General features: G+C 40.8%; 1 protein-coding gene across 15 annotated transcripts in view; it reads right to left on the bottom strand.

The window, feature by feature from the left end:
* Positions 1-26325, bottom strand: part of Kmt2c (lysine methyltransferase 2C) — a 326532-nt gene that overhangs the window by 142264 nt on the left and 157943 nt on the right. For all 15 annotated transcript variants that reach the window (XM_045160005.1, XM_045160010.1, XM_045160012.1 and 12 more), the window contains exons 7-9: positions 14999-15161; positions 2925-3096; positions 1019-1133 (exon numbers count right to left, since the gene is read on the bottom strand). In XM_045160005.1, the coding sequence (XP_045015940.1) occupies positions 1019-1133; positions 2925-3096; positions 14999-15161 (450 nt within the window). The remainder of the gene's footprint in view (positions 1-1018; positions 1134-2924; positions 3097-14998; positions 15162-26325) is intronic.

Below are 26325 nucleotides of genomic sequence, written 5' to 3'. Positions count from 1 at the left end.
AAAAGCTAAGGAGCAATTCATAAGAAAACATGATCCTATACAATAAATAAATGATGCTGGTGTGGTGGCTCTTGCCTTCAATCCCTGAACTCAGGAAGCAGAGGTAGAGGATTGTTGTGAGTTCAAGGCCAGTCTGAGACTATATAGTGATTTCCAAGTCAGCCTAGTATGACAGAGTAAGACCCTACACCTTAAAACAAATAAGCAAAATTAAAATAAATAAATAAGCCAGGTGTGGCAACACATGCTTTTTTTTTTTTTTTTAAATTTCAGGGGGAGAGAAAGAGAGAATATTGGCATGCCAGGACCTCAGCCACAGAAACTGAACTTGACACTTGTGCCACCTAGTGGGCATGTGCAACCTTGCACTTGCCTTATCTCTGTGTGTCTGGCTTACACAGGATCTGGAGAGTTGAACATGAGGCTTTAGGCTTCACAGGCAAGCGCCTTCACTACTAAGCCCAGTCCCTATACATGCTTTTAATTCCAGCACTATGGAGGCAGAGGTAGGAGGATCACTGTGAGTTTGAGTGGATTACAGAAGGAGTTCCAGGTCAGCCTGAGCTTAGTGAGGCTTTACCCCGAAAAATCCAATAAAATTCAATTAAATAAATAAATGCCCCTCTCCACACCCTAAAAAAGAGTTTGTACTATAGAAAGTATTCATTCCAAATTCTAGAACATGAACACTAATCTATAATGAGAAGACAGGCTGCCTGGGAAAAATAGAGAAGCATATAAACAGCCAAGATAGAGGACTCCCCAAGAGGTACCAGGAAGCATTTTTATGTAACAAGGAGGTTCGTTGTCTGAAGATGATGATGGCTTGATGCATACATATGTCAAAATAATAGGATTTAAATATATACAGTTTGTTACATATCAATTATACATCAAAAACTTTTTTAAAGATGATGAAAATATACATATTTGAACAGGTATCTGATTTGTCTGCTTTCTGTATAAAACATAGATAGGATCGTTTTCTTTAAAAGTAAAAAATACAAAAACAACTTACTTTGCATTTCCAGCCATTGGTTGGTACTGATTTCATAACTGGTTGAAGACAAAAAGTATGATAACCTTTGTCACACGTGTCACACACTAGCATCTTGCTATCTTCTCCCGATTGTCTAAAAAACAAGATGGCATTAATGATGCCTCATCTCTTAGCTGGTTTGATAACATGAACGAACATAAATAGTCACTCTAAAAGCTTCAGAATCCACGAACTGCTCAGTATCTGTTTATGCATAAATTATGAGCTCCTTAAAAAACCATTCTTAAAGTTTATGTACGGTTACCTGGCTTTAGTCATTTTAGAGGAGGGCTTGGAGAAACAGCCTTTCAGCCTTACTTCTTAAAACTCTAACACCTCCTACCTTTTAGAAGGAGCTATAAACTGCCAGACAATCCTGGAAGAAGGGAACAAACCCTGGCCCAGTGAATTGGAATGACACTGTCATGATTAGAGAGGACTGAGTATGGTCCAAATCTGCCTCCGCATTCACACTGTTCTTTCCTATGTGACTCTTAACAACTTAAACTGAGTTTCAGGTAGAAAATAGGAATAATCGAAAGTTACTGTGAGAATTAAATACTGCTGCAGGTTCAAAAGCTTAGAATAGCTGGGCGTGGTGGCACATACCTTTAATCCCAGCACTAAGGAGGCAAAGGGAGGAGGATCAATGTAAATTGGAGGCCACGCTAAGATTAACTACATAGTGACTTCCAGGTTAGCCTGAGCTAAAGCGAGACCCTAAATCCAAAATAAAGTAAAATAAAATAGAAAAGCTTAGAATATCCACTAAGCAGTACATGCTAAATAATATTAATACTATTTAAAAATAACCAAAGCCAGGCGTGGTGCATACCGTTAATCCCAGCACTTGGAAGGCAGAGGTAAGAGGATCACTGTTTGAGTTTGAGGGCACCCTGAGACTACATGGTAAATTCCAGGCCAGCCTGGGCTAGAGTGGGACCCTACCTTGAAAAAACAAAAAATAAAGCCATGTCATGATTAAGAATTACCATTAAAAACCTAAAATCATCTCTAGAACCTCCTTTACCCAACAATTAAGCTCCTACTTTACAGGATAATCTGTGCTGACACTTGCAAATTAATCACCCTCATGCTAAGAATTTAATTCAAGAGGTGAGGAAAAGAAAATGTGGGGACTTGAAGAAGAGTTGTAAGAGGAATTAAGAATCAACCTGGGGATGAGTATGTGAACAGGAAGATGGGCACCTGGGTCTTGGTTATTTATTCAGCTTGAAAAGTTCTCCAGGGGCCAGAGAGATGGCGGCTGGTACTGCCCCATGTTATCACACTAAGTAAACTCATGGGTTTGGGAGGGAAAAGCAAAGACTTAAGAAATGACCAAGGATGGAACACAGCAAATAGAAAATGTCACTCCTCATAAGTGCTTAAATGCCACAGGACTACATTTCCTAACTATGGTGAGCGGAATCTATAAAGATAACTCTTTTAGACAGATACTGAGATTTTCGTTAGAATTATAATCTTAGTAGAAACTGCCCTTCTGGGAATAGAAATTAAAACATTGATTTTTATTTATTTATTTATTTTTTGTCGAGAGGAGGGGATCCAGTAACAATTTCTGTCAAGTTTCACTTTCCCATTAAATCCCCTTGCCCCTCAAGAAAATTGCTGTGCTTTTTCTAATCTTTGTCTCAAATTACTAAATTATTTATTCACAAATTATTGGCATATTTAATTTTGCTTGCACATGTTTCACAGCAGTAGAAATGCTGATACATATTCAGTAACTTAAGACAAAATTACTTTGAATGAATATAGCTTGCAATATGATGACTTTTATCACATTATGTAAATCCTTAGCACCTAATGACAGGGTCTCTAGTAACTCAACACACACCTTTAAGTTGAAATTAAAACTTACTTGCAGTTCTGGCACACTTTGCACTCAGGACACTGCCAACCTGCACGTTTTAATGGTGTAACCGCTATATCCAGACACATTCCATGGTAGTGCTGACCACAAGTAGTGCAAAAGAACTGATCTAAGAGGTCTCCCGGGCTGTCGCACACTGCACAGTTTGCATCTTCCTTTGCTATAATTAACAGCAAAACAATGAAATTGTTGTATAAGAATTTTGTATTCTTCTACCTTGACAGTTTCAAATCACTTGACAGGAATTGGCATGGTGAATCTTTCAGACTTTTGAGATTGTACACACTGAACTGACATCCAGCCAGAATGAGGCCTCAATAAGACACTACAGTGTATCCTAAATTTAGTCACATTGAAGTTAGATATGCGGCTTTGTAATTATTTATGCCTATATGTCCTTGGGAGCATTAAGCAGTTCTTAAGTAATTTTATAGCCCTAATACCAATGCAAGGCTAGTCATTTAGTGGATGCTCAGCACAGGCGTAACAGAAACAAGTGAACTAGGGAAAAATGAACAAAGAGACACCTGTCATATAAAAAGAGAAATTTTATTCATAATAAACATATTCGGAAATTTATAAACTCAGAGGAGACAAAGTTAGGACATCTGACTATCAATTAAATTAAAATGATTCTTAATCATTAACAAAGTACTCCAATCAAATGAAATGTCTTGTGTGAAGATCGTTAATGATGAAAGGTGTATTAATCATGAATACAGTAGTTCACATACTATTTCTATAATTGCCTTACTGCCTTTCATTTACAATAGCATTAAAGTCAATATGCTACAGATACCAACTATCCTTAAATATGAATAAAGAGAAAAAGTCTTTATTATTTAAAACAAAAAAGTAAGACTAAATTGCTTTGCCCAATATATAGTCTATGCAATTACAATATAAGAAAAACAATGTTTTCTAAAGGAACACCTTTTAGATAATAATATGTATCACAAAGTAATTTATTTTCTTCTGTTAAAAGTTAAGAAATTGTGTGTGGGCTGGAGAGGTGGCTTAGCAGTTAAGGTGTTTGCCTACAAAGCCAAAGGACCCAGGTTTGATTCCCCGGGACTCACATAAGCCAGATGCACAAAGGGGCGCATGCATCTGGAGTTTGTTTGCAGAGGCTGGAGGCCCTGGTACGCCCATTCTCTCTGTATCTGTCTCTCTATCACTCACTCTGAAATAAATAAAACTTTAAAAATATTTTTTTTTTAGTTAAGAAATTGCATCTATTCCCCTTGGGATAAAAGCATTTTATACTTTTAATCTGGGTCAAACATCTTGAAACAAAGTGGTAATCTATTCATTTTACTTCTACCCGAAGATGACATATCCTTTTCTGTAAACTCTGCAATAGTAAATAGGCTTTATAAGCCACAGCAGTCTCTGTAACACAGACTTTTAAATTTTTTTAACTTATTGTCCTTTGAAAATATAAACATGGGGGTGAGGAGATGGCTCAATGTTAACAGCATCTGCTGTGCAAACCTGAGGGCCCAAGAGAGCCTGACGTGTCCTGAGTTCTCCAGCTCTCAAGTGAACAGCTTGGTGTGGCCAATCACACCTGTGACCCTAGTTTTGGAGGGGGGCCAAAAATGAGAAAAGGCTCTGGGACAATCTGCTGAGCCATCTGAGTACAAATGGAAGCTCCACAGATGGGGAGATGGCTCAGTGGTTAAAGGCACTTGCTTGCAAAGCCTGAAGGCCTGGATTTGAGTTCCCAGTACCCAAGTAAATCAAAACAAAGTTGTGCATGTGTTTGGAGTTCCTTTGCAATGGCAAGAAACTCTGGTGTGCCTATATTTTGTTCTCATTCTCTCTTTTTCTTTCTCTCTCAAACACAAATTTAAATTTAAAACCCATGGTAGTTTGAATAGATGGCCCCCAATATGTTCAGTATTCAATTAGTTTGTAGTTTGCATCTGCAGCCACCTGGCTGGAGGCAGTGTCACTGAGTGGATCTAAGGTGTGGTGGTCTAAAAATATGCAAAGTGTGCCTAGCTGGAGTTCCTGAAGTGTGCTGTTACATGTAGCTCCTGGCTTTTGGTTTGTGGCTTTTCCTCTCTGTGTTTGGTCCTGTGAAAGCTGACAGCTTCTTCTGCCATTATGGAACTTCCCCTGGATCTTTAGACTTGTATAAACCCCTTCCTCCATGACTGTGCCTGGTCTGGAAGTTCATCTCAGCAAACCTAAATCTGTCTGTTACATAAATTGGTACCGAGGAGTGGGCTGAGATGTACCTGACCATGTGGGTGTTGGCCTTTTGGAACTTTTGTTTTGGAGGAATGGGCATGGACTTGGTGCTTGCAGCTGAAGATGCCTCCCTCCTGGAGAGGTAAGCCAAGTATTATGGACTATTCTGATAAGAGTTTAAGAATACTAAGTGCAGACAGCATTGAACTTTGAGGCTTGGCTTATGAGCTTTCTAGGGGGAAAAAAGACTGCAGAGGACTTTGTTGGAACTGGGCTACTGGCATAAGAGCTGGCTGCATTGTGTTGCCCAGGCCCAGAAAGTTTGATCAAGGTTAAATTTGTAGTGGGCTGATGTGCTTGGCTAAAGATAATTAGACTGAAAGATTTAAGATTTTTAAGCTGGAAAACCTCAAGCAAGTTAAAATTACCGGCAGAGACTGGTTTTAGGTTACTGAAGCTGTCTGCAACAAAACCCAAGATAAAGACACAAAAATCTCAGCTCCCAATTTAGTAAGAGCCCCTGTCTCAGGAAAACACAGTGGGAGAGCAATGGGGGGGGGGAGGTACTTGATGTTCTTCTCTGACCTTCGTACATGTGCATGGGGGAACACACACTTGTGCACACACCCACACATACGTGCATGCACGTGCACGCATGCACACACACACACAAACACTATTCTTAGCTCTAAAATAAAAAGTTTTAAAATCTTTCCTTCTTTTCAACAGAGATCAGAAACCTTTGGATCACTGTGCCTGTGGATCCCCCCAACCCCACATCGGCCAGACCCTGATTCTGTTACTGAACTTTCTATGCATCGTTGCTCTTTCTGGCCTTGCAGCTTGGCCCATCACAGTATCTTAAGGACGGCAGTAGCTTCTAAGTAAAATCCTCTCTACTTATGATGCTCACCTCCTCTCCAAATCACCACCTGCACATACAGAACAAACTTGCAAAAGGACAGCTCTGTTATTTTCTGCTAACATTAAAAACCAATCAACAGAGCCTACAGTAAGGCACACACCTATACTCCCAGGAGAATCAGGAGTTCAAGGCCAGCCTAAGTATGCCCATGTGTGTATATCACTACCTCCCTTTTCATCCAAAAGAACAAAATCACAAACTAGCAGTATAAAGTAAAAAGGCCTTACAGGTCCCTTTCCAAATGAACCTGGGAACCACTCGACTTCATGATCCCAGTCAGCAGAGTGCCGTGCTATGAGAACATGCCACTAAAGGTCTGTGTGCTTGTTATATCCTCTCTTCCCTTTGCTTGAAACCATGTGCCTGCTCTGCCTTTAGCCCATCCCAAAGAGGCCTTCAAATCTCTGCTCAGACCAGGCATAGTGGAGCATACCTTCAATCCCAGAACTTGGGAGGTAGAGGTAAGAGGATCACCATGAGTTCAAGGACACCCTGAGACTACATAGTGAATTCCAGGTCAGCCTGGACCATTTATGTATGTATGTATGTATGTATGTATGTATGTATGCATGCATGCATGCATGCATGTTAGGGCTGGAGTGATGGCTCAGCAGTTCAAGGCACTTGCTTGCACAAGGCTGACAACTGGGGTTTGATTTTCCAGTAGCCACATAAAGCCAGATGCACAAAGTGAGACACACGCACATGAAGTAATACACTGCAGTAGCAAAAAGCCCTGAAGTGCTTATGCTAGCATGTGCACACGCGCACTCGCTCCTCCCTCCCTCCCTCCCTCCCTCTTTCGCAGTTGGTCTCTCACAAATAAATAAGTTATTTTTTTAAAAAAAAATTGACATTTGGAGCCGGGCATGGTGGCGCACACCTTTAATCCCAGCACACGGGAGGCAGAGGTGGGAGGATTGCCGTGAGTTCGAGGCCACCCTGAGACTCCATAGTGAATTCCAGGTCAGCCTGGGCTACAGTCAGACCCTACCTCGAAAAACCAAACAAACAAAAAAAAATGACATTTGGGCATGGTCCACACATCTTTAGGCCCAGCACTCAGAGGTAGCAGGATCACCATAAATTTGAGGCCACCCTGAGACTACATAGTGAATTCCAGATCAGCCTGGGCTAGAGAGGGACACTACCCTGAAACCCCCCAAAAAATAAAACTTAAATTTTTAAAACTCTGTTCATATTCATTGAATTCTTATTTACCAGTATTTGTTTGATTGCTATTTCTTGTCTATTACTAGAAGAAACTTCTGCTATATAACCCATTAATTATTACACAGTAATATGAGCCCCTGAAGAACAGGTGATTGTATATATATATATATTAATTAAATACATATTTATATTGGGGGAGAATGGGCACACCAGGGCCTCTAGCCACTGCAAATGAACTCCAAAAGTGTGCGTCACCTCGCACATTTGCTTACGTGAACACTGGAGAATCAAACCTGGGTCCTTAGGCTTCTCAGACAAGCTCTTTAACCACTAAACCATCTCTCTAGCCCCAGGGACCTTTTTTCTTCCCTCTTTGGACATCCAGTTACCCAGAATAAGTCAATCACATTAAATGTATTTTAAATGGAGGATTTTCTTCTAAAATCAATTTTAAGTGGCTCTTTAATTAGCAAGCACTTAAAATAAATTTTAAATTCATGAATTTAAACAGAGAGTATCATAATTATTTAACCAACAGAACATAGAGGATAAGTTATTCTTAATTCTAAGAGATCACCAATGTGTATCTTCTCAAACTATATTTTTAAAAATTAATCTTTAGGGCTGGAGAGATGGTTTAGTGGTTAAGGCTCTTGCCTGCAAAGCCTAAAACCTGTTTGACTCTTCAGATCCCACAAAAGCCAGGCGCACAAGGTGACACAAGAGTGCAAAAAGTAGTGCACATGTCTGGAGCTTGATTGCAGTGGCTGGAGGCCCTGGCATGCCAGTTCTCTCTCTCCCTCACTCTTGCTCTCTTGCATTTAAAAAAAAAATAAAGCTAGTCTGTTGGTATTTCCTCAAAAAAGTTAATCTTTAGTTTTTGGCCTACTCTTAAAAATCAGTTTAAACTTACATTATTGTTTTGCAGGAACACTGTCTAAAATGCTTCTGTGGAACTTTCTAATATCTGATATTTAGCCTCTTCAACTTGCTATTTTCTACTTTGTTTCAACATTGTATTTTCTACTTCACAGTACTGTTTTGCATAGCTAAACCCATGTATTCATCTGCTACAGAGACCGCATGCTCCTGCAGCTCCTTAATGATGATCCTCATAGGCGGTTTACTACAAACCATTGGTAATGAGTCAACCAAAGCCATCAATGTGATGCAACCAGTACAAAAGCATATATGATGCATGTTGTACAAGACAATGACAGAACACAAGTAGTGTGCAAAAAAAATAAGGATGGCTGTTCTTAGTAAAAGTGGAGACAATACAAAACAACCTTGGGGTTTTCCTATCAGATCATGTTACTGGGTGGTTTGGGTTTCACGTGAGAAATAAGTACATGTACCTATGTGTGCATGTCTGCAAGCCACAGAGACATTAAAAATATAGCAAAACCATATAACTAAATGAATTTGTTCTTTAAATAGTTGAAAACTAAAAGACACTGAAAGACAAAAAGTGAGGTGTACATTATGTGTGGATGTACCACAGCATATTTGTGGATGGATGTCTGAGGACAATCTCTCCTTCCACACCTTGCTTGAAATAGGGTCTCCCTTGTTTGGCTGTGGCATGTACACAAGCTGGCAAACTAACCCGTGAGCTTCCAGATTCTTCTGGCTCTGCCTCCCATTGCCATAGGTGCACTGGATTACAGACAGGTGCAACTGGAATTATGTGGGTACTAGGGAAATGAACTCAACCAACAGGCTAGCAAGCAAGGCCTTTAACTGCTGAGCCATCTCCCCAGTTCCATGAAAGATAATTCTTAGGCGAGGGCAAGGGTCAAATGCGGGTCCACTTGGCTAGACCGCTTGCCACCCAAGATTTACTGCTAAGCAGACATTAGTAGTGGTCCGTGAAGGCAACGAATACCTGAACACACACATAGAGTAGAGAGCAAGCGTCAGTAGAAGCAGAAGCAGAAGCATGAGGTGAGAAGCGGAAAGAAGGGAGGGTAGCAAGGTCTTGTTGCAGGACTGAGAAGGTCAATATCTGAGTCACAGCTGGGGCTGCTTCTTGGCCTTTCGGCTAAAATCAAGGGTAAGGCCCGAGTTGCAGCTGTGAAAAAAGAGAGATAAAGGCAAAGACAGGAACCATCTGTAATTTGCTCCCGTTGAAGGAGACGGTGCCGCTTAACAAAAGCCATGACAAAGAGCAGCAGCAGGTGCGCTGCCTTCTACCACACAGAAGCACTGATAGGTCAACTCAGACAAGCTTCCTAACTCTGGGGCACTGAGACAACTACCCTCTGCCGGTCCTCCTGACTGGCCACTGCTGGGTGCTCCGTCAATCAAGTGAGACCCCTATGAAGAAAATGCATGATATCATATATGTGTGTGTGTGTATGTATGTATGTATGTATGTGTACGTATGTATGTATATGTATGTATGTATGTATGTATACACACACACACACACATATATGTAAGAAAGGTCAGACAGCTGAGAGAATTTAGGGTAATAACAAAGTAGCAAGACTCGGTGTCAAGACATACAAAGACAATCTAGAAAGAGGCTGGTGTTTAAAAATCACACAATGTCAAAAGACTAAACAAACCATGATTGGGAAAACCACTTAAAAGTACAGAGTGGAAAAGCTCAACAGGGCTAGAGAGCCTGCCTAGTGGTTAAAGCACTCTTCAAAGCCTAAGAACCCAGGTTCAATTCACCCAGACCCACATAAGCCAGATGCACAAGGTGGAGTTCATTTGCACTGGCTGGAGGCCCTGGCATGCCCATGCCCATTCCTTCCCTCCCTTTTTCCCTCCCTGCCCCCTTTTCTATCTCTCTCTCAAATAAATTTTAAAAAATAAAAAGGGGGTAGACAGCAGTTAAGGTACTTGCCTGCAAAACCAAAGGACCCAGGTTTGATTCCCCAGGACCCATGTAAAACAGCTGCACAAGGTGGCACGTGCATCTGGAGTTACATTAGCAGTGGCTAGAGACCCTGAGGTGTCCATTCTCTCCCTCCCACCCACTGCCCCCCCCTCGTATAAATAAAGAAATAAAATGCTTTTTTAAAAAAATTTATTTATTTGAGAGCGACAGACACACAGAGAGAAGGACAGATAGAGGGAGAGAGAGAGAATGTGTGCGCCAGGGCTTCCAGCCTCTGCAAACGAACTCCAGACGCGCTTGTGCATCTGGCCAACGTGGGACCTGGGGAACCGAGCCTCGAACCGGGGTCCTTAGGCTTCACAGGCAAGCGCTTAACTGCTAAGCCATCTCTCCAGCCCTAAAATGTTTTTTTTTTAAAAAAAAAGAAAAAAAGGGGGGGGGACTGGAAAGATAGCTTAACGGTTAAGGCACTTGCCTACAAGGCCAAAGGACCCAGTTCAATTCCCCAAGACCCACATAATCCAGATGCTTGTGTGTCTAGAATTCATTTGTAGTGGCTAAAAACCCTAGCACAACCATTCTCTCTATATATGTAAATATCTATATATCATAAATAAAATTTTAAAAAATTAAAGTTAAAAAAAAAGCCACAACACAGCAGCCCCACTAGCTCAGGTGGTAAAGCCACAGCACCCTGTGTTTAAATGCTGAAGAGGGCACAATATAGGCCCTCTAGCCTCTATTCATCATGATGTGGTCTCTCTACTTCACACAGCAGGGTGCTTTCAGGACTGGCTAGCTGACTGCAACTCATTTCCAAGGCCTATGTAATAGCCTTCTCTGTGTGTGAAGATTCTATCCTTGATTTTGCAAAGCTAACTCTTTGCTATTTAGCTTTCCTACTTTGTGAGTATAGCTCATTTCATCTTCTCAATGAGTATTCAGGGTAAATTTTCTAGGCAAAATTAGGCTAATCTTTGTTTCATGGTGAAAATGATGTGGGCACCATGGACAGAGCAACCTAAAATTCATTACTGATGAAAATATTGACCTTATTCACACTTATGTTATTTGATGGAATTTTGATCTAATGAGTCCCATGGTTTTGAGAAATTTTTAAACCTGCATAAAAAGATGTGCCAATCTTATTTCCTAATTCAGTCAAAGCATACTACCTTGGACTTAGCCAGATTCTTTTCACATCTTAAGCCTTAAAGAGTTTAGAAAGCCTACAGTTTTGTAATTCATTTATACAAAACACTATGCTATTTAATATTCATAATGACACAGTGATTTAAGATATAGCCATTTAAAACACATAAAAAGTTAAGTATGACAACTGCATGGCCAACAATTAAAATAGCTAGAAATAAACTTGTAAAAGATTTTAGGAAGGCAGCAGTACAATCTCTGAAATATCCTCTAAAGTATGTTCCTGGCCTAGGACAGGTGGTCCGGAAGTGGTGCACTGAGATTATACTGCTTAAGGTCTCCACTCTATGAGACTGGCTTAGGTACAAGAGACAGCATGTCGGATGTGTTTATACTGCCAAGCAGCTATTCTGAGGTCATTTGTCACTAGAGCTTTAATGTCCACTTCTAGTCTCAGTACCGAGAGAAATTCTATTATGCACACTAAAAATCAAGTGAGCATTCTCATTTCCTCTGTTGTTTCTGGAAAGGCCTGGGATCAAATGTGTGGCTCACATTTTAAAAGTCCACATTTCTTTTGGGATCACTCTCACTCACTGTCCACCTCCATTTCCCATGGCCAAATTTCCTTACTTCATTCTGGCTTTATCTTGTAGTTCATAAGTTTTTATGAGTCTCCATATATCTACAATGAAAAAAGCATGATGCCAATGATTTCAGCTTTACACTGAAAGCGTAACTTCTCACCATTAGCATAAAGGACAGCCAACCACCTCAGCGAGCTCCTATAGCTCATCATCTTACAAACTGATATGACTAAGCATGTACCATTAGAACACAGTCATCAGAAAAAAAGGAGCAATGTCATTAATTAAATTTCCAATATTAAACCCATATTCCTACAGAGGTTTTCATTCTATTTACAGAGAATCAAACATGATTGAGTCTGAAAGGCTGAATAAAATTCACGTCCCTATACAATAAAAAGGGAGGGGAGGCTGAAGAGGTGGTGGCTCAGCTGTTAAAGGAACTTGCCTGCAAAACCTGACAGGCTAGGTTCAACTCCCCAGTGCCCACATAAAGCCAGATGCACAAAAGTGGTACATGCATCTGGGGTTTGTTTGCAATGGCAGGAGGCCTGGCATGCCCATTCTCCCAGTTCCCATACTATCACCACCCACCTGGTCTAAAATAAATTAAAAAAAGGGCTGGAGAGATGGCTTAGCGGTTAAGCGCTTGCCTGTGAAGCCTAAGGACCCCGGTTCGAGGCTCGGTTCCCCAGGTCCCACGTTAGCCAGATGCACAAGGGGGCGCACGCGTCTGGAGTTCATTTGCAGAGGCTGGAAGCCCTGGCGCGCCCATTCTCTCTCTCTCCCTCTATCTGTCTTTCTTGCTGTGTCTGTCGCTCTCAAATAAATAAATTAAAAAAAAATTTTTTTTAAATAAATAAAAAAAATATTTTTAAAACTACCTGATTTATTTTGTTGGCTAGGTGTTTTATGCCATCCAGAATATAACCAACACTTGACATTTTAGTTTATGCACTTATGAAAATAATTTACTATTTAAGTAATACTTGTGGCAGTCACTGTATATTAATGTTATTTTTCTCCCAGATTTAATAGAACATAACCTAAAACACTGTAACTTTAAATCAGTTATTTATTAACCTAAATATAATTTGAAATTTCAATTTGCCTTAATTATAACTTAATTCTGTATAGCAAGCAAGAATGAACACAAAGTTACTGACTGCAGATAAAATTAAGTACAAAATAATCTGGAATTAAGGTAAGCCAAAAGTAGCTATATTTTTGTTTCACAGACCTGAAAAAGAGAGAAAAAAGCTTTTAAAAACATTGCTAGGAAACAGGTGAAAGCTAAAAATTATGTTAAGAGGTGGTATAAAAAAGCATGAATTAAACATGAAAATTCAATTTATTTGGAGAAAAAAAGATTCTAAAACATACAGTGTTCACTGGAATTCTAGCTAGTGAAAAGGATGAGGAATCTTTCTCTCCCTCTCTCCCTCTCTCTCTCTCAAATAAATAAATATAAAAAATATTTAATTTTTTTAAAAAAAGGAAAGAAATGGATGCTTCCAGGACTACACAGCTCTTGAGAGGTTCACGAGTATGTGATGAGGCTCTTAATGGGAACCACCATGAAGTAACACTGTAGACAATCAACTTTGCATTCTGCCATGGATGAAGACACTTAACACTGTTTGATCTTCATAGTAGATGTTAGAAATCCTATATACTAACTATGGCTTTCTACTGTGGTAATTTTTGTTTATGTTTTGCAAGGTAGGGTCTCACACTAGCCAAGCTGACCTAGAATTCACTACGTAGTCTCAGGGTGGTCTCAAACTCACGATGATCCTCCTACATCTGCCTCCTGAGTGCAGGGATTAAAGGCGTGTGTCACCATACCAGGAAGGGAAGGAGGGTGAGGGAGGGAGGGAGAATATGAATATGAATATGAATAGGCACACCAGAGCCTCTAGCCACTGTAAAAGAACTACAGATGCAAATGTCACCTTGTGCACATGGCTTTACATAGGTACGGGGGAATCGAACTTGGGTCAGTAGGTTTTGCAGCAAATGCCTTAACCACTGAACCATCTCTCCAGCCCCCAGTGATAATTTTTTAAACATAAGAATTTAAAGCCAGGGCTGGAGAGATGGCTTAGTGGTTAAGCACTTGCCTGTGAAGCCTAAGGACCCCAGTTCAAGGTTCAATTCCCCAGGACCCACATTAGCCAGATGCATATGGGGGTGCATGTGTCTATAGTTCATTTGCAGTGGCTGGAGGCTCTGGCACGCCCCTTCTCTTCTCTTCTCTTCTCTTCTCTTCTCTTCTCTTCTCTTCTCTTCTCTTCTCTTCTCTTCTCTCTCTCTCTCTCTATCTGCCTCTTTCTGTCACTCTCAAATAAATAAATAAAAATAAACCAAAAAATAGAATTTGGGGTTGGAGAGATGGCTTAGTGGTTAAAGCTTTTGCCTGCAAAGCCAAAGGACCCTGGTTTGACTCCCCAGGACCCATGTTAGCCAGATGCACAAGGGGTATACACATCTGGAGTTCGTTTGCAGTGTCTGGATGCCCTGGTGTGCCCATCCTCCCTCCCTCCCTCCCTCCCTCTTTCTCTGTCAAAAATAAACAAATAAAAATAAAATATTTTTTAAAAGAGAGGATTTAAAGCCAGACATGGTGGCACACACCTTTAATCCCAGCACTGGGGGATCGGAAGTAGGAGGATCACTGAAGTTTGAGGCCACCCTGGGACTACAAACTGAATTCCAGATCAGCCTGGGCTACAGTGAGACCCTACCTGGGGAAAAAAATTAATTAATTAATTAATAATAATGATAGTAGTGGAAATTTAGCCAGGCATGGTGGTGCATGCCTATACTCCCAGCACTCAGGAGTGAAGGTAGAAGGGTCACCGAGTTTGAGGCAAGCCTAGAGCTACACAATGAGCTCCAGGTCACCCTGAACTAGAGTGAGACCCTACCTTGGGCTGAGAGGGTGGAAGATTTTAAATACTCACAATTTATTTGAATCTCAGAGAAAATAACCTTTTGGAGTTAATAATGCTAAACTTATTGGTAACAGACTTCCCTTGAAAGACCTAAGAAAAGGATCTGACCACTGGAACACTTCAATACCAGTAAGTAACATTTGGATTTTACAGGTGTTATTTGAGGTAAACACCATACAAAACATTCACAACGGTATCTGCTGTCGTCAACTTACATCTTTCGGGAGCTTGGTCAATGTGCTCTGGACAAAGCAGGAAGAAGTGACTGAAGTCCTGGAAGGCGCCGGCCCCCGCGGCACACGGGTAATGGTACACCTGGGTGCATCTCTCTTCACAGCATTTGATAGTGGCTCCAAGGTGCTTGCAAAACGCACATCGCTGCAAAGATAAGGAGAGAAATCTCTTCATTAAAACAAACAAACAAAAACACCTAACATTGAAATGTAGGAGTAAAGAGATAAAAAGAAATACTTGTATATTACTCATGAAATAATTCAAACCTGAAAACAAAGGACCAAGCTAAAAGTATAAAAAATCCAAGGTCGCCAGTTCATTTCTATGCTAGCAATTCCTATGAGAAAGTTAGCAGCCAGGGGCTGGAGGGATGGCTTAGCAGTTAAGGTGTTTGCCTGCAAAGCCAAAGGACCCAGAGTCAATTCCTACGTTAGCCAGATGCACAAGGGGCACACATATCTGGAGTTTGTTTGCATTGGCTGGAGGCCCTGGCGTGCCCATTCCACACTACCCCCGCCCTCTGTCAAATAAATAAATAAAATATTTTTTAAAAAAAGAAAGTTAGAGCTGGAGATGGCTTAGCAGTTAAGCACTTGCCTGTGAAGTCTAAGGACCCCAGTTCAAGCCTCAATTCCCCAGGACCCAAGTAAGTCAGATGCACAAGGTGGCGTATGTATCTAGAGTTCATTTGCAGTGGCTGGAGGTCCTGGTGTGCCCATCCCCCCATTTCTCTCTCTGGTGCTATAAAATAAAATAATAAAGTAGAAAATTAGCAGCCAGGTGTTGTGACTCATACCTATAATCCCAGCACTCAGGAGGCTGAGTGATGTAAGAGAATCATTGTGAGTTTAAGACTGACTGGCTTGTACAGAGTGAGTTCTAGGTTAGAACGTGCTAGATGGAGATCCTGCCACAAACCAACTAGCATTTCACTTCACCATGTCAAAAACATATGACAAAAGAACTTAATTGGCAGTATGATTTAAAAGCATGTCTACAGGTCAGCCTGGGCTAGAGTGAAACCCTACCTCAAAAGAAAAAATTAAAATATAATAAAATAAAATGAAAGCATGTCTAAATAGAACAGGGCTAACAGTTTTTAGATCCAACCAAAGGCAATTATAAGATATATTTATAAAGCCTATTATGCTTTTATGTATTTATTTATTTTTACTTATTTTATTACTCTGTCAAATCAAAAACAAAAAATTCAGTATGAAAGGAACCAGTCAATCTCAACTAATGAAGGACAGCTATAAAGGCACTATAAAACTACACAGTTCACTGCAAGGCATGTTGATGCATACCTGTCTGTGGTAGTTTGGGATAGATGGCCCCCAATATATTGAGTGTTTTATTAGTTTGTAGTTTAAGGTGTGGTGGTGTACTTAAAATTCCAATCTAAAGATATGCAAAATGTGCCTAGCTGGAGTTCCTGAAGTGTGCTGTATGGCTTTCAGCTTGGGGTTTTTCTCTCTCTGCTTGGACCTGTGAAGGCAGGCCAGCTTCTTCTGCCATTACAGAACTTCCCCTGGATATGTAAGCTTCAATAAATCCCTTCTTCCATAACTGTGCCTGGTCTGCAAGTTCATCTCAGTGAACCTGAAGCTGTCTGCAATACTATCCACCACTCTGGAGATGGAAGCAGGTAGATGGAGAATTCAAAGCCAGCTTGGACTACACAGCGAGATCCTGTCTCAAAAAAAAGAAAGAGCCGGGCGTGGTGGCGCACGCCTTTAATCCCAGCACTCGGGAGGCAGAGGTAGGAGGATCGCCATGAGTTCAAGGCCACCCTGAGACTACAGAGTTAATTCCAGGTCAGCCTGGACCAGAGTGAGACCCTACCTCGAAAAACCAAAAAAAAAAAAAAAAAAAGAAAGAAAGAAAAACACCAAATTAGCTGCACATGGTGGTGCACGCCTTTAATTCCAGCACTAGGGATGCAGAGGTAGGGGGATTGCCATGAGTTCGTGGCCACCCTGAGACCACATAGTTAATTCTAGGTCAGCCAGGGCCAGAGTGGGACCTTGCCTCAAAAACAAAAAAAAAAAACAAGGCTGTGGGGATGGCTTAGTGGTTAAGGTGCTTGGCTGAGAAGCCTAATGACCCAGGTTAGATTCCCCAGTCCCTACATAAGTCAGATGCACAAGATGGCACATGTGTCTGGAGTTCATTTGCAGTGGCTAGAGGCCCTAGCACACCCATTCTCTCTATCCTTCCCTTCCTCACACTCATAAATTAATTATTTTTTAAAAACCAAATTACTGATGGTGGGAAAAAAAATCTATAAACTTAACTGTAGCAATCAGTTTCTACTTTCTTTACAAAAGCCTGGAATGTGTAAGAACTAGATCACTTGAGGATCTTTTATTTTCCTCTCTCTTTCAGTCTGCCTCTACCTCTTGCAAATGGTTTCAAAAAAAGGAAAAAAAAGTCTCAAACAAGGTCATTTAGGGCAAGTGAATGCATAAGAATCAGCACAAATTTAAAATAAAACATTTACTTTTCCAATTTCCACTTAGGGAGCTTAAGCCTCTGCAGCATACAGTACAGAATCTTTCTCAACGACAAACTTAAATGTCTGCCTGGTATCATTCTGCTTTAGCATCTATGTCTTTATGTGGCAACTTTCTTTTCATACCTAGACCAAGACCCCCGAGTCAAGGGTCCAGACTGTACTGTCTCTGTAGGCCCAGTCCCAGGGGTGCTGCCTGACACAGAGAGGCTGGTGAAAAGTCTTCAGACCTATACACAGCATACGCACTGGTTCTGATAACACTGTTCCTAACAATGGCTCATAAATATAGCCTAGCTCATACAACTGAAGCTTCACTTAATAGAGACAGGAAGACTGTGAACATTACTGCGTCTCCACATGTTCATGTCCTCAGATTAGTTCCTGCTCATCAGAGAATGACAGTTTGTGTTTTTATTTTCTGAAAGAAAGGGACAGGCACAAAGAAAGAGAGAAAGGGAGAGAATGGGTGTGTCAGGGCCTCCAGCCACTGCAAACATACTCCGGACACATGTGTCACATTGTGCATCTGGCTTACCTGGCTCATGGGGAATCGAATCTGGGTCCTTTGGCTTTGCAGGCAAGCACCTTAACCACTAAAGCATCCTTCCAACCCCAGATTTTTTTTTTCCCCCTGAGGTAGGGTTTCACTCTAGCTCAGGCTGTCCTGGAATTCATTGTATAGCCTCAGAGTGGCCTCAAACTCTTGGCAATCCTCCTACCTGCCTCCCTAGTGATTAGGTTAAAGGCATGCACCACCATAGCCGGCTTTATTTTTTTTTTAACTGTAATTATTTTTAATCTATCTAAACTATTATATACTATCAAAATTTCCTCATTATCATTACTTCACTGCAGAGGACAATGTAAGAAAGAAAGCTTACAGAATTGGTTTGTCTTTAATATATTTTTATTTCAACTCCACAAACCATTGGAATGTTTAAGTAACTGAAAATACTGTATTTGTGACATTTTAATAGTATGTAATGTTCATAAGGACAAACTATTTCTCAGTTCTATTTTTATATTGACAAGTATTAGTGCATGAAAAAGTCAGAAAACAAAAGCAAAAAAAGTCAGAAAACAAAAGCAAAGCCTTATTTTTCTTCATGATAAATATATTTACTGTTTAAAATGAGTTATTTTTAAATATGACTTCCCAAGGTATGTATATATACCCAGAATTAATCACAAGAATATAGCTAGATAGTCTGAATGGCCCACAGAAATCCCCCCCAAAAAGTCAAAGCAAGTGCCATCAATTTGTTGAAAAAAATTAGACTTATTACTCATTAAAAAAACAATGTCTGCTAAATTGACAAAACCTAGAATCACTTACTGTGACACCATAAGTCTTATTTAATACCATGAAGTAAACTGGGTATTTTAAATTCCTGCTTATAAATAGGGATGTATAGAGCTCAAAATGTAGCTCCGCTGGTAGAAGACTTAAATCCTAGGTTCAGTTCCCAGAGCTACATAAAGCCTAACTCAGTGCCCTGTCTAACGCTGACACTTGGGAGGTGGGGACAGTAGGATCCAAAATTTAAAGTTCCCCATCTATACAGAGTAGGCTAAGTAAGACCTTGAAACAAAACAAACCAAAAATGAAATGAGGAAGAAAAATCCCAGAAAAAATGCTATAAGAAAAATAGGAGCGTTTTCAAATGGGCTAAAGAAGAGGGACAAAAATGCCAAGAACAAGACAAAACCAGCACAGCTAGCAGCACTGCACTTCCTGATTCCCCAGAACCACAAAATGGTCATTTTCCTTTTGGCCACAAAACTAGGTTTTTGGCCCACCCACCCCTGGCCCCCCATGACTGTTTTCATGTAAGACTAGAAAGAAGGGTGTGGTGTTCATAGGGTAGCTGTGGTAAGAAGCCAGTTTATTTTAGTTGTGTGTTGCATGGTTGTGTATTCCTGAATTAGAGCTTAAATTTACTAGTCATTTTTGTGACACGTAGTATATCATTAAAATTGTTTTTCAGGGAGAAAAAAAATAGGAGAGGCATAAATTCTAAGACCACAGAATGTCATCTATTGGGTCCAAGAAAGACAAATTTCTCTTTATGGAGTCATATATGTAACTACGAATCTGTGAATAAATAGTTTATTAATAGCTATAATAGTTAACATACCCAGAAATAAAAAGATTTATGTTACTAAAAATCTCAGAGAAAATCAAGTGTCCAAAAATAAAGTTCACATTTGAATTACAACTACCTACTATCTCAGATACAAAACAAAACTGAGGAGTTATAACAAATAAGCAAAATGTAAAAATAAACGCTTTGTGAAAATATATAATTTAAAAGAGACATACAACTGGCCAATATGATGTACTTAATGTGTAGGACTTAGTGAGCATTGTAACTGCAAGCAATGGGCTGGGAGACGGCTCAGTGATTAAAGGCACTTGACTGCAAAGACTACTAGCCCTGGTTCAAATCCCCAGTACCCACATAAAGCCAGATGCACAAAGCGGCACATGTGTCTAGAGTTGGTTTACAATACACCCTGGTACGCCCATTCATTTTCATTCTCATTCATAATCTCATTCCCTTCCCCCACACACACAATAAATAATAACTACAAGCAATTAGGCCAATTGCTTTAAATAATTACCTTACTCAAGTCTAGATACAGCAACATTAAATTCATTGCTCTGTTCACAAGGCCAGGAGAGGAAATATGAGTAGATACAGGAAATCAAGGCAAACTCCATTAATTAGAAAGAACAGAAATAGATAAGAACATATAGAATGTTATATATGTTACTGCCTTAGTAACATAATAACTTAAATTTGGGTTATAAGAAAATAGTCTTAAACTGGGCATAGTAGCACATACCTTTAATCTCAGCCCTTGGGAGGCAGAGGTAGAAGGATTGCCGTGAGCTCAAGGCCAGCGTGGGACCACAAAGAGTTCCAGATCAGCCTGGGCTCAGGTGAGGCCCTACCTTGAAAAACATAATCAAAATAAAAATAAAATTGGGAGGCTGGAGAGATGGATTAATGGTCAAGGTGCTTGCCTGAGAAGCCTAGGGACCCATGTTCCCTCTCTTCAGATCCTAGGTAAGCTAGACACACAAAGGTGAGGCGAGAGCAAGGCTGCACTAGCACTAAGTGGCACAAGCATATGGAGTTCGACTGCAGGGGCTGAGGTCCTGGCACGCCAATTCATATTCTCTTTCTCTCTCTCTCTCTCTCTCTCTCTCTCTCTCTCTCTCTCTCTCTCTCTCTCTCAAAAAAAAATTGGATTTGAAACCCACAAAGTTTTAATTCCCAATGCCCATAAAAAGATATATACTAGGCTGGGTGTAGTGACGCATGCCTTTAATCCCAGAACTAAGGGGGTAGGGGTGGGAAGAGATACATACTAACAGAGGACCAGGCAAACTGTACATCCGAATGACCAGGCAAGATATGTCGACTGGCACATTAGTGACATGACTATTATTGGAGTAACCAACTGCTTGTTGACTGGATTTGAGGCTTGCTACACAGTAGGCAATTCATGTCTACTACTGCATATGTAGTCAAAAGCCTATGGTTTGGAAGGCCATTAAGTCCTAAGAGGGAAGCCACTAGTGTTTTGCCAAATGGGTATGTTACATACCCATCAAATTGCCCTGCAAATATTTATGTTTGTGCCTAAAGATTAGTGAAGCTCTGACCTTTAGTCAAAGAAGATTTTTTTCTGCAGTTGGCTAATACAACTGAAGAGACTCAAAGCTCTAAGTGCTGAAAGTAAATGACTGTTGTGGGTTCAGTCCTACATGAGACATCTATGTCCCTACCACCACCACCAGACAGGAGTGGGCAGACAGAATGTAAGAGCTACATGATGGACAAGTGTACGTTGGAACAATTTCATGTGCTTTCACGACCTAGCAGGACACAACAGTGGGCCTATCAACATCCCATCATGAACAGTGGGAGAAACCCAAAGGGTAACGGTGGACATCAAAATTGAAGAGGGACTACTTGGGAAGCAGGGATTCAATAGAAGGGGTATGCAGACCAGGAGCTGATTATGACTAAAATATATTATAAAAATGTAACAAACTGGGCTGGAGAGATGGCATAGAGGTTAAGGCGTTTGCCTGCAAAGCCAAAGAACCTTGGTTCACTTCCTCAAGACCCATGTAAGCCAGATGCACAAGGTAGCACGTGCATCTGGAGTTCATTTGCAGTGGCTGGAGGCCTGGCGCACCCATATAGTCTCTCTCTCTCTCTAATAAATAAATAAAATTTTTAAAAAAATGTAACACACTGCCCAGTAAGCATTTCTCTTAACGTTCATAACCATATATTAATGCTACTGTCACTTTTGATTAGAGAAGCTTCTCTTCAGATTGCAGTAACTTGGAATGACTCAAAAGGTACCATAGTGCTGAGAAGAAGTGATGGAGGAGTGTCCAGTGTGGAAACATCTCTATCATACCTTCCAAGGCTCAGAATCCATTGTGGAAGAGGTGGCAGAAAGAATGTAAGAGCCAAAGGAAGGATAGGACTCCTTACAATGCATTCCTCCAGACACAAAATGCCCTGGATACCCATGACCTTGCAGTGCCTGGCACTACCTACACAAGACCATCATAAAAGGAAGAAAAGATGATGACATCAAAAGAAAAGAGAGACTGATGGGGGGGGGGATATGATGGAGAGTGGGAAGGATTATCATGGTTTATTGTCTAAAATAAATAAAAGTATGAAAGTTATCAACAATAAAACAGTCAAAAGGAAAGAGCTGGGTGTGGGGCTAGGGAAATGGCTTAGTGGTTAAGGTGTTTGCCTGCTAAGCCTAAGGACCCCAGTTTAATTCCCCAGGACCCATATAAGCGAGATGCACAAGGTGGCGCATGTGTCTGGAGTGCATAAGCAGTGGCTGGATGGGGATGTGCACACATGGTACACTGTGTCATATGGGTATTGTTCTTCAGGAAAAACTCAACTTACTGTGGACAACATCTTCCCTTTCTTTGTGCATGAAATTATGTACCAAAATTGGTGATCTAATAACCAGTTAAGATTTCTTGTCCACAAATAACTCTGTAGTAAACTGGCATGATAGTAACTGGAAGAATCGTACAAATTTAAAGCATTGTAAATCTAACTGTTCTAGCCAGGAAGCAAGGGAGGATACTACCAGATGAGTTATCATTTTAGAGTATAGACAGAGGGCTCCCTAAAAGTTGAGTGTGAAAAATCTTACAGCTATATGTTTAAAAATCAGGGTTGCTGGGCTAGAGAGATGACTTAGCAGTCAAGGTACTTTCCTGTGAAGCCTAAGGGTCCAGGTTCAATTCTCCAGGTCCGATGTAAGCCATATGCACATGGTAGCACATGCTCTGGAGTTTGTTTGCAGTGGCCAGAGGCCCTGACACACCCATTCTCATTCTCACTCTCTCATTCTCTTTTCCTCTGTCTCTAATAAATAAATATAAATAAATCAGAAAAATATTTAAATCAGGGCTGTTAAAGTAGGACAGCAGAAGCTGCAGTGACCAGCTTGGTATGGGACTTCAAGAGACTTGAGAACACACAATTCTGCAAGCCCACATCCAATGAAAAGATCTTACCACTAACTACCTTCATGAACCATTGCACTCTGGATACTGAGGCACACAGGCACCACTAATATCAACTGCAGGTGAAGGAATTCACATGGAGATTCAATTTTGAGCACATCTATAACCAAGGCCAAACAACCTACTCAACCGGCACACTAGAGCCCATCAGAGTGAAAAATTCTTTGTCTGAAAAGCTACTCCAGAGAACTGGGGATAGTAGTAGTTACTCCAGATGTAAGATGTGCACGTATCAAGGTAGGCCTACAAAGCGGGGGGAAAACCTGAAAAAAAAAACAAAAAATCAGGCTTTTGTTGGGGAAAATAGAGAAATAAAGATAGAAAGGAAATACAACATGACTGTTCCAATGGAACTCAGATATTCTCCAGAAATAGATCCTCATTTGCAGGAAGAATTCAACAAAAACACTAAGGAAATTCAACAAGATACAAGAAAATACAACTAAATAATATAATACCATATGAAAAAGATCCATGACACAAGTGAACAATTAAGAAGATGAGACCATGTTTTTAAAATAATAATTGGGGCTGGAGAGATGGCTTACCAGTTAAGGCACTTGCCTGCAAAGACAAAGGACCCTGTTTTGGATCCCCAGGACCCACATGAGCCAGAAGTACAAGGTGGTACATGCATCGGGAGTTTGTTTGCAGTGGCTGGAGGTCCTGGAATGCCCATTCTTTATCTGCCTCTTTCTCTCTCAAATAATTTTTTTTTAATAAATCAGAGCTGGAAATATGGCTCAGCAATAAGGTACTTGCCTGCAAAGCCCCATGACCTAAGTGTGATTCCCCAGCACCCACATGAAGACAGATGCACAAAGTGGTACATACATCTGGAGTTTGTTTGCAGTGGCTAGAGACCCTCCTATTCTCTCTTTGCATGCATATTTACATGCTACATAAAATCTTTTTAAAAAATATCAGAAATGCTAGAACCGGCTGGGAAGTTGACTCAGCAATTAAAGGCACTTTCTTGCAAAGCCTGCTGGCCCAAGGGTTCAATTCCCTAGCCACCAATGTAAAGCAGAATGGGCATTTATTTACAAGAGATCCTGGCAAAGGGGTACACTTGTGTACAAGTGCACACACATATATTAGTTAATTAAAGAATATTTTTTAAAAAGAAATGCTGGAAGTAAGACCACCAATCACTGAGACAAAGAGCATCATCACTACAAGCTACAACAACAGACTGAACCAGAAAGGAAAAGACATGTGTAATCAGGACAGGCATTTTAGAAAGGAAGGGGAGGAAGAGAAAAGAAAGAAGGGGGAGGAAAAGAGAGGAAAGGGGAAGGCAGGGAGAAATAAGCATGAGCAAACCTATGAGACAAATGGCACATGGTTAGAATAAGACTGTGGGAATTCCAGAAGAAGCAGAAAAGGGCTGAGAGGATTTAAAGAAAAAAAGTATTAAAAGCTTTCTAAAGAGACAGACAGACACACACACACACACACACGCAAGACTTTCTAAAGATATACACACAAAGACACAAGACTTTCTTAAAAATCCAGGCACACGCGTGTGCATGCGCATGCACACACACACACACACACACACACACACACACACGACTTCAGGAGTAAGATGACAGGTTAGAAGTTGCCTTCATGTGACATGGTAATGAAAAGTCAAAACAACACACAATGAAGCCTATTTCAAAGATGCAAAGATGGGAATAGAATCAGACATCACAACAGAGATGACAGGAAAGCTGGCAAGTGTGTAGAAATGAAAGCAAGACACAGCAGCACTTGGCACAACAGTCCCAGCCTTGCTTACCCAGTGGGTGTTGAAGCAGAACCCTTGTCCAAGACCTAGAACAAGTGGCCCTGGAGAAGAGACTGGAGCCACTATCCACATGGAAAGCCTACAGTCCAGTTGGAGTTACTGGTGAGTCACTGACTCCTGCACTGGGAAAGAAGATCCATTTTCTCATTCTCCAAATGGTGGAGGACTGGCAGTGGCCAGGCACCACCCTCAGAGAGACCATATTTTCAAGACTCAGCAAACTTGTTTGTTGGAAACAAGGAGCGATTACAAATCAGGGATCCTGGAGAAAACCTGCAACAGTATCAGACACAGAGAACTGCAGGAGGCAGTTGTACAAAGGAGAGAGACAGATTCAGATATGCCAAAGAAGTTCCGGTGGAAAGAGGCTTACTACAGACCAGAGAGATATGTTGACACGTCCTCAGCACTGGCTAACTATGGAGCCTAGCAGCTCAAACCTGAGGTCACCAGATGGTCTTTCCCCAAAAGCAAGTTCATCTGAGTACTTCATGCCCATCTCATTCCTCTGGGAGGATGCTTAGCACCTAGTATGTTTTAAAAGCAAAAGAGTGGTTCTCCTGTGTTCAGTTTCGCCATTCCCCGTCAGGAGATACCTAATGGGCAGATCAGCGCAGGAACTGGGCAGTCTCTCCAGGAAGGGAGAACCTACTTATCTACAGGCTTCAAAGCTATGTGTGGCCAGCAGAGGTGCCTGAAACAGAAAGAAGGGAAGCCACTCAGCAGACATCTGACCCATGAAAGGTTTAGATTCAACACTAGCCAAAATGCTAAGACAAAAAGAGACTAATTCAAATGATATGCCATCCAGCCCCACCAACTAGATGGCTCCAGAGTTCCAGGACTCAGAAGAAAGCTATCTAATACTTCTTTTGTTTTTGAGCATTATAGTTCTCCTTCTTTCATCTTCTTATTCTCTTAGTATTGTAATTTTTATCCTGTCAAGTTATGTCTATTATTTTGTAGTCAATCCCATTCTTATAATTTCCTCTTTTCTTTCCCTCCTAATCTTTTTCTCTTAATATAACTTCCACTTTCTCCTCTAGCATCACATGCCTCCTTCCTTGACCTCCTCTGTTTACTTTTACCCCACATGACTTCTAACTTCTAAGCACTGTGCCTCTGCCATGTGTACCTTATGGTCACCACCGGTGTAACACTGGCTCTAAGGGGTGTAATCTACTCTGTGCCTCACTAAGCGTGGTCACCACCTTGAAAAACAAAAATTAAAAAAAATTCTTTTAAGGAATGATATAAAATATCACCAACAGACTAGACCAAAAGAATATCAGGAATGGAGGACAAACCCATGAATATATTACACTCAGATACCAATAAACAAAGTAGGGCTGGTGTAGGAGCCATGACCACAGGGGTTAAACCTATGAATCCACTGGATAGG

Source organism: Jaculus jaculus, chromosome 10 (assembly GCF_020740685.1).
Source record: "Jaculus jaculus isolate mJacJac1 chromosome 10, mJacJac1.mat.Y.cur, whole genome shotgun sequence".
NCBI lineage: Eukaryota > Metazoa > Chordata > Mammalia > Rodentia > Dipodidae > Jaculus > Jaculus jaculus.
This window is presented reverse-complemented; position numbering and strand designations above follow the sequence as displayed.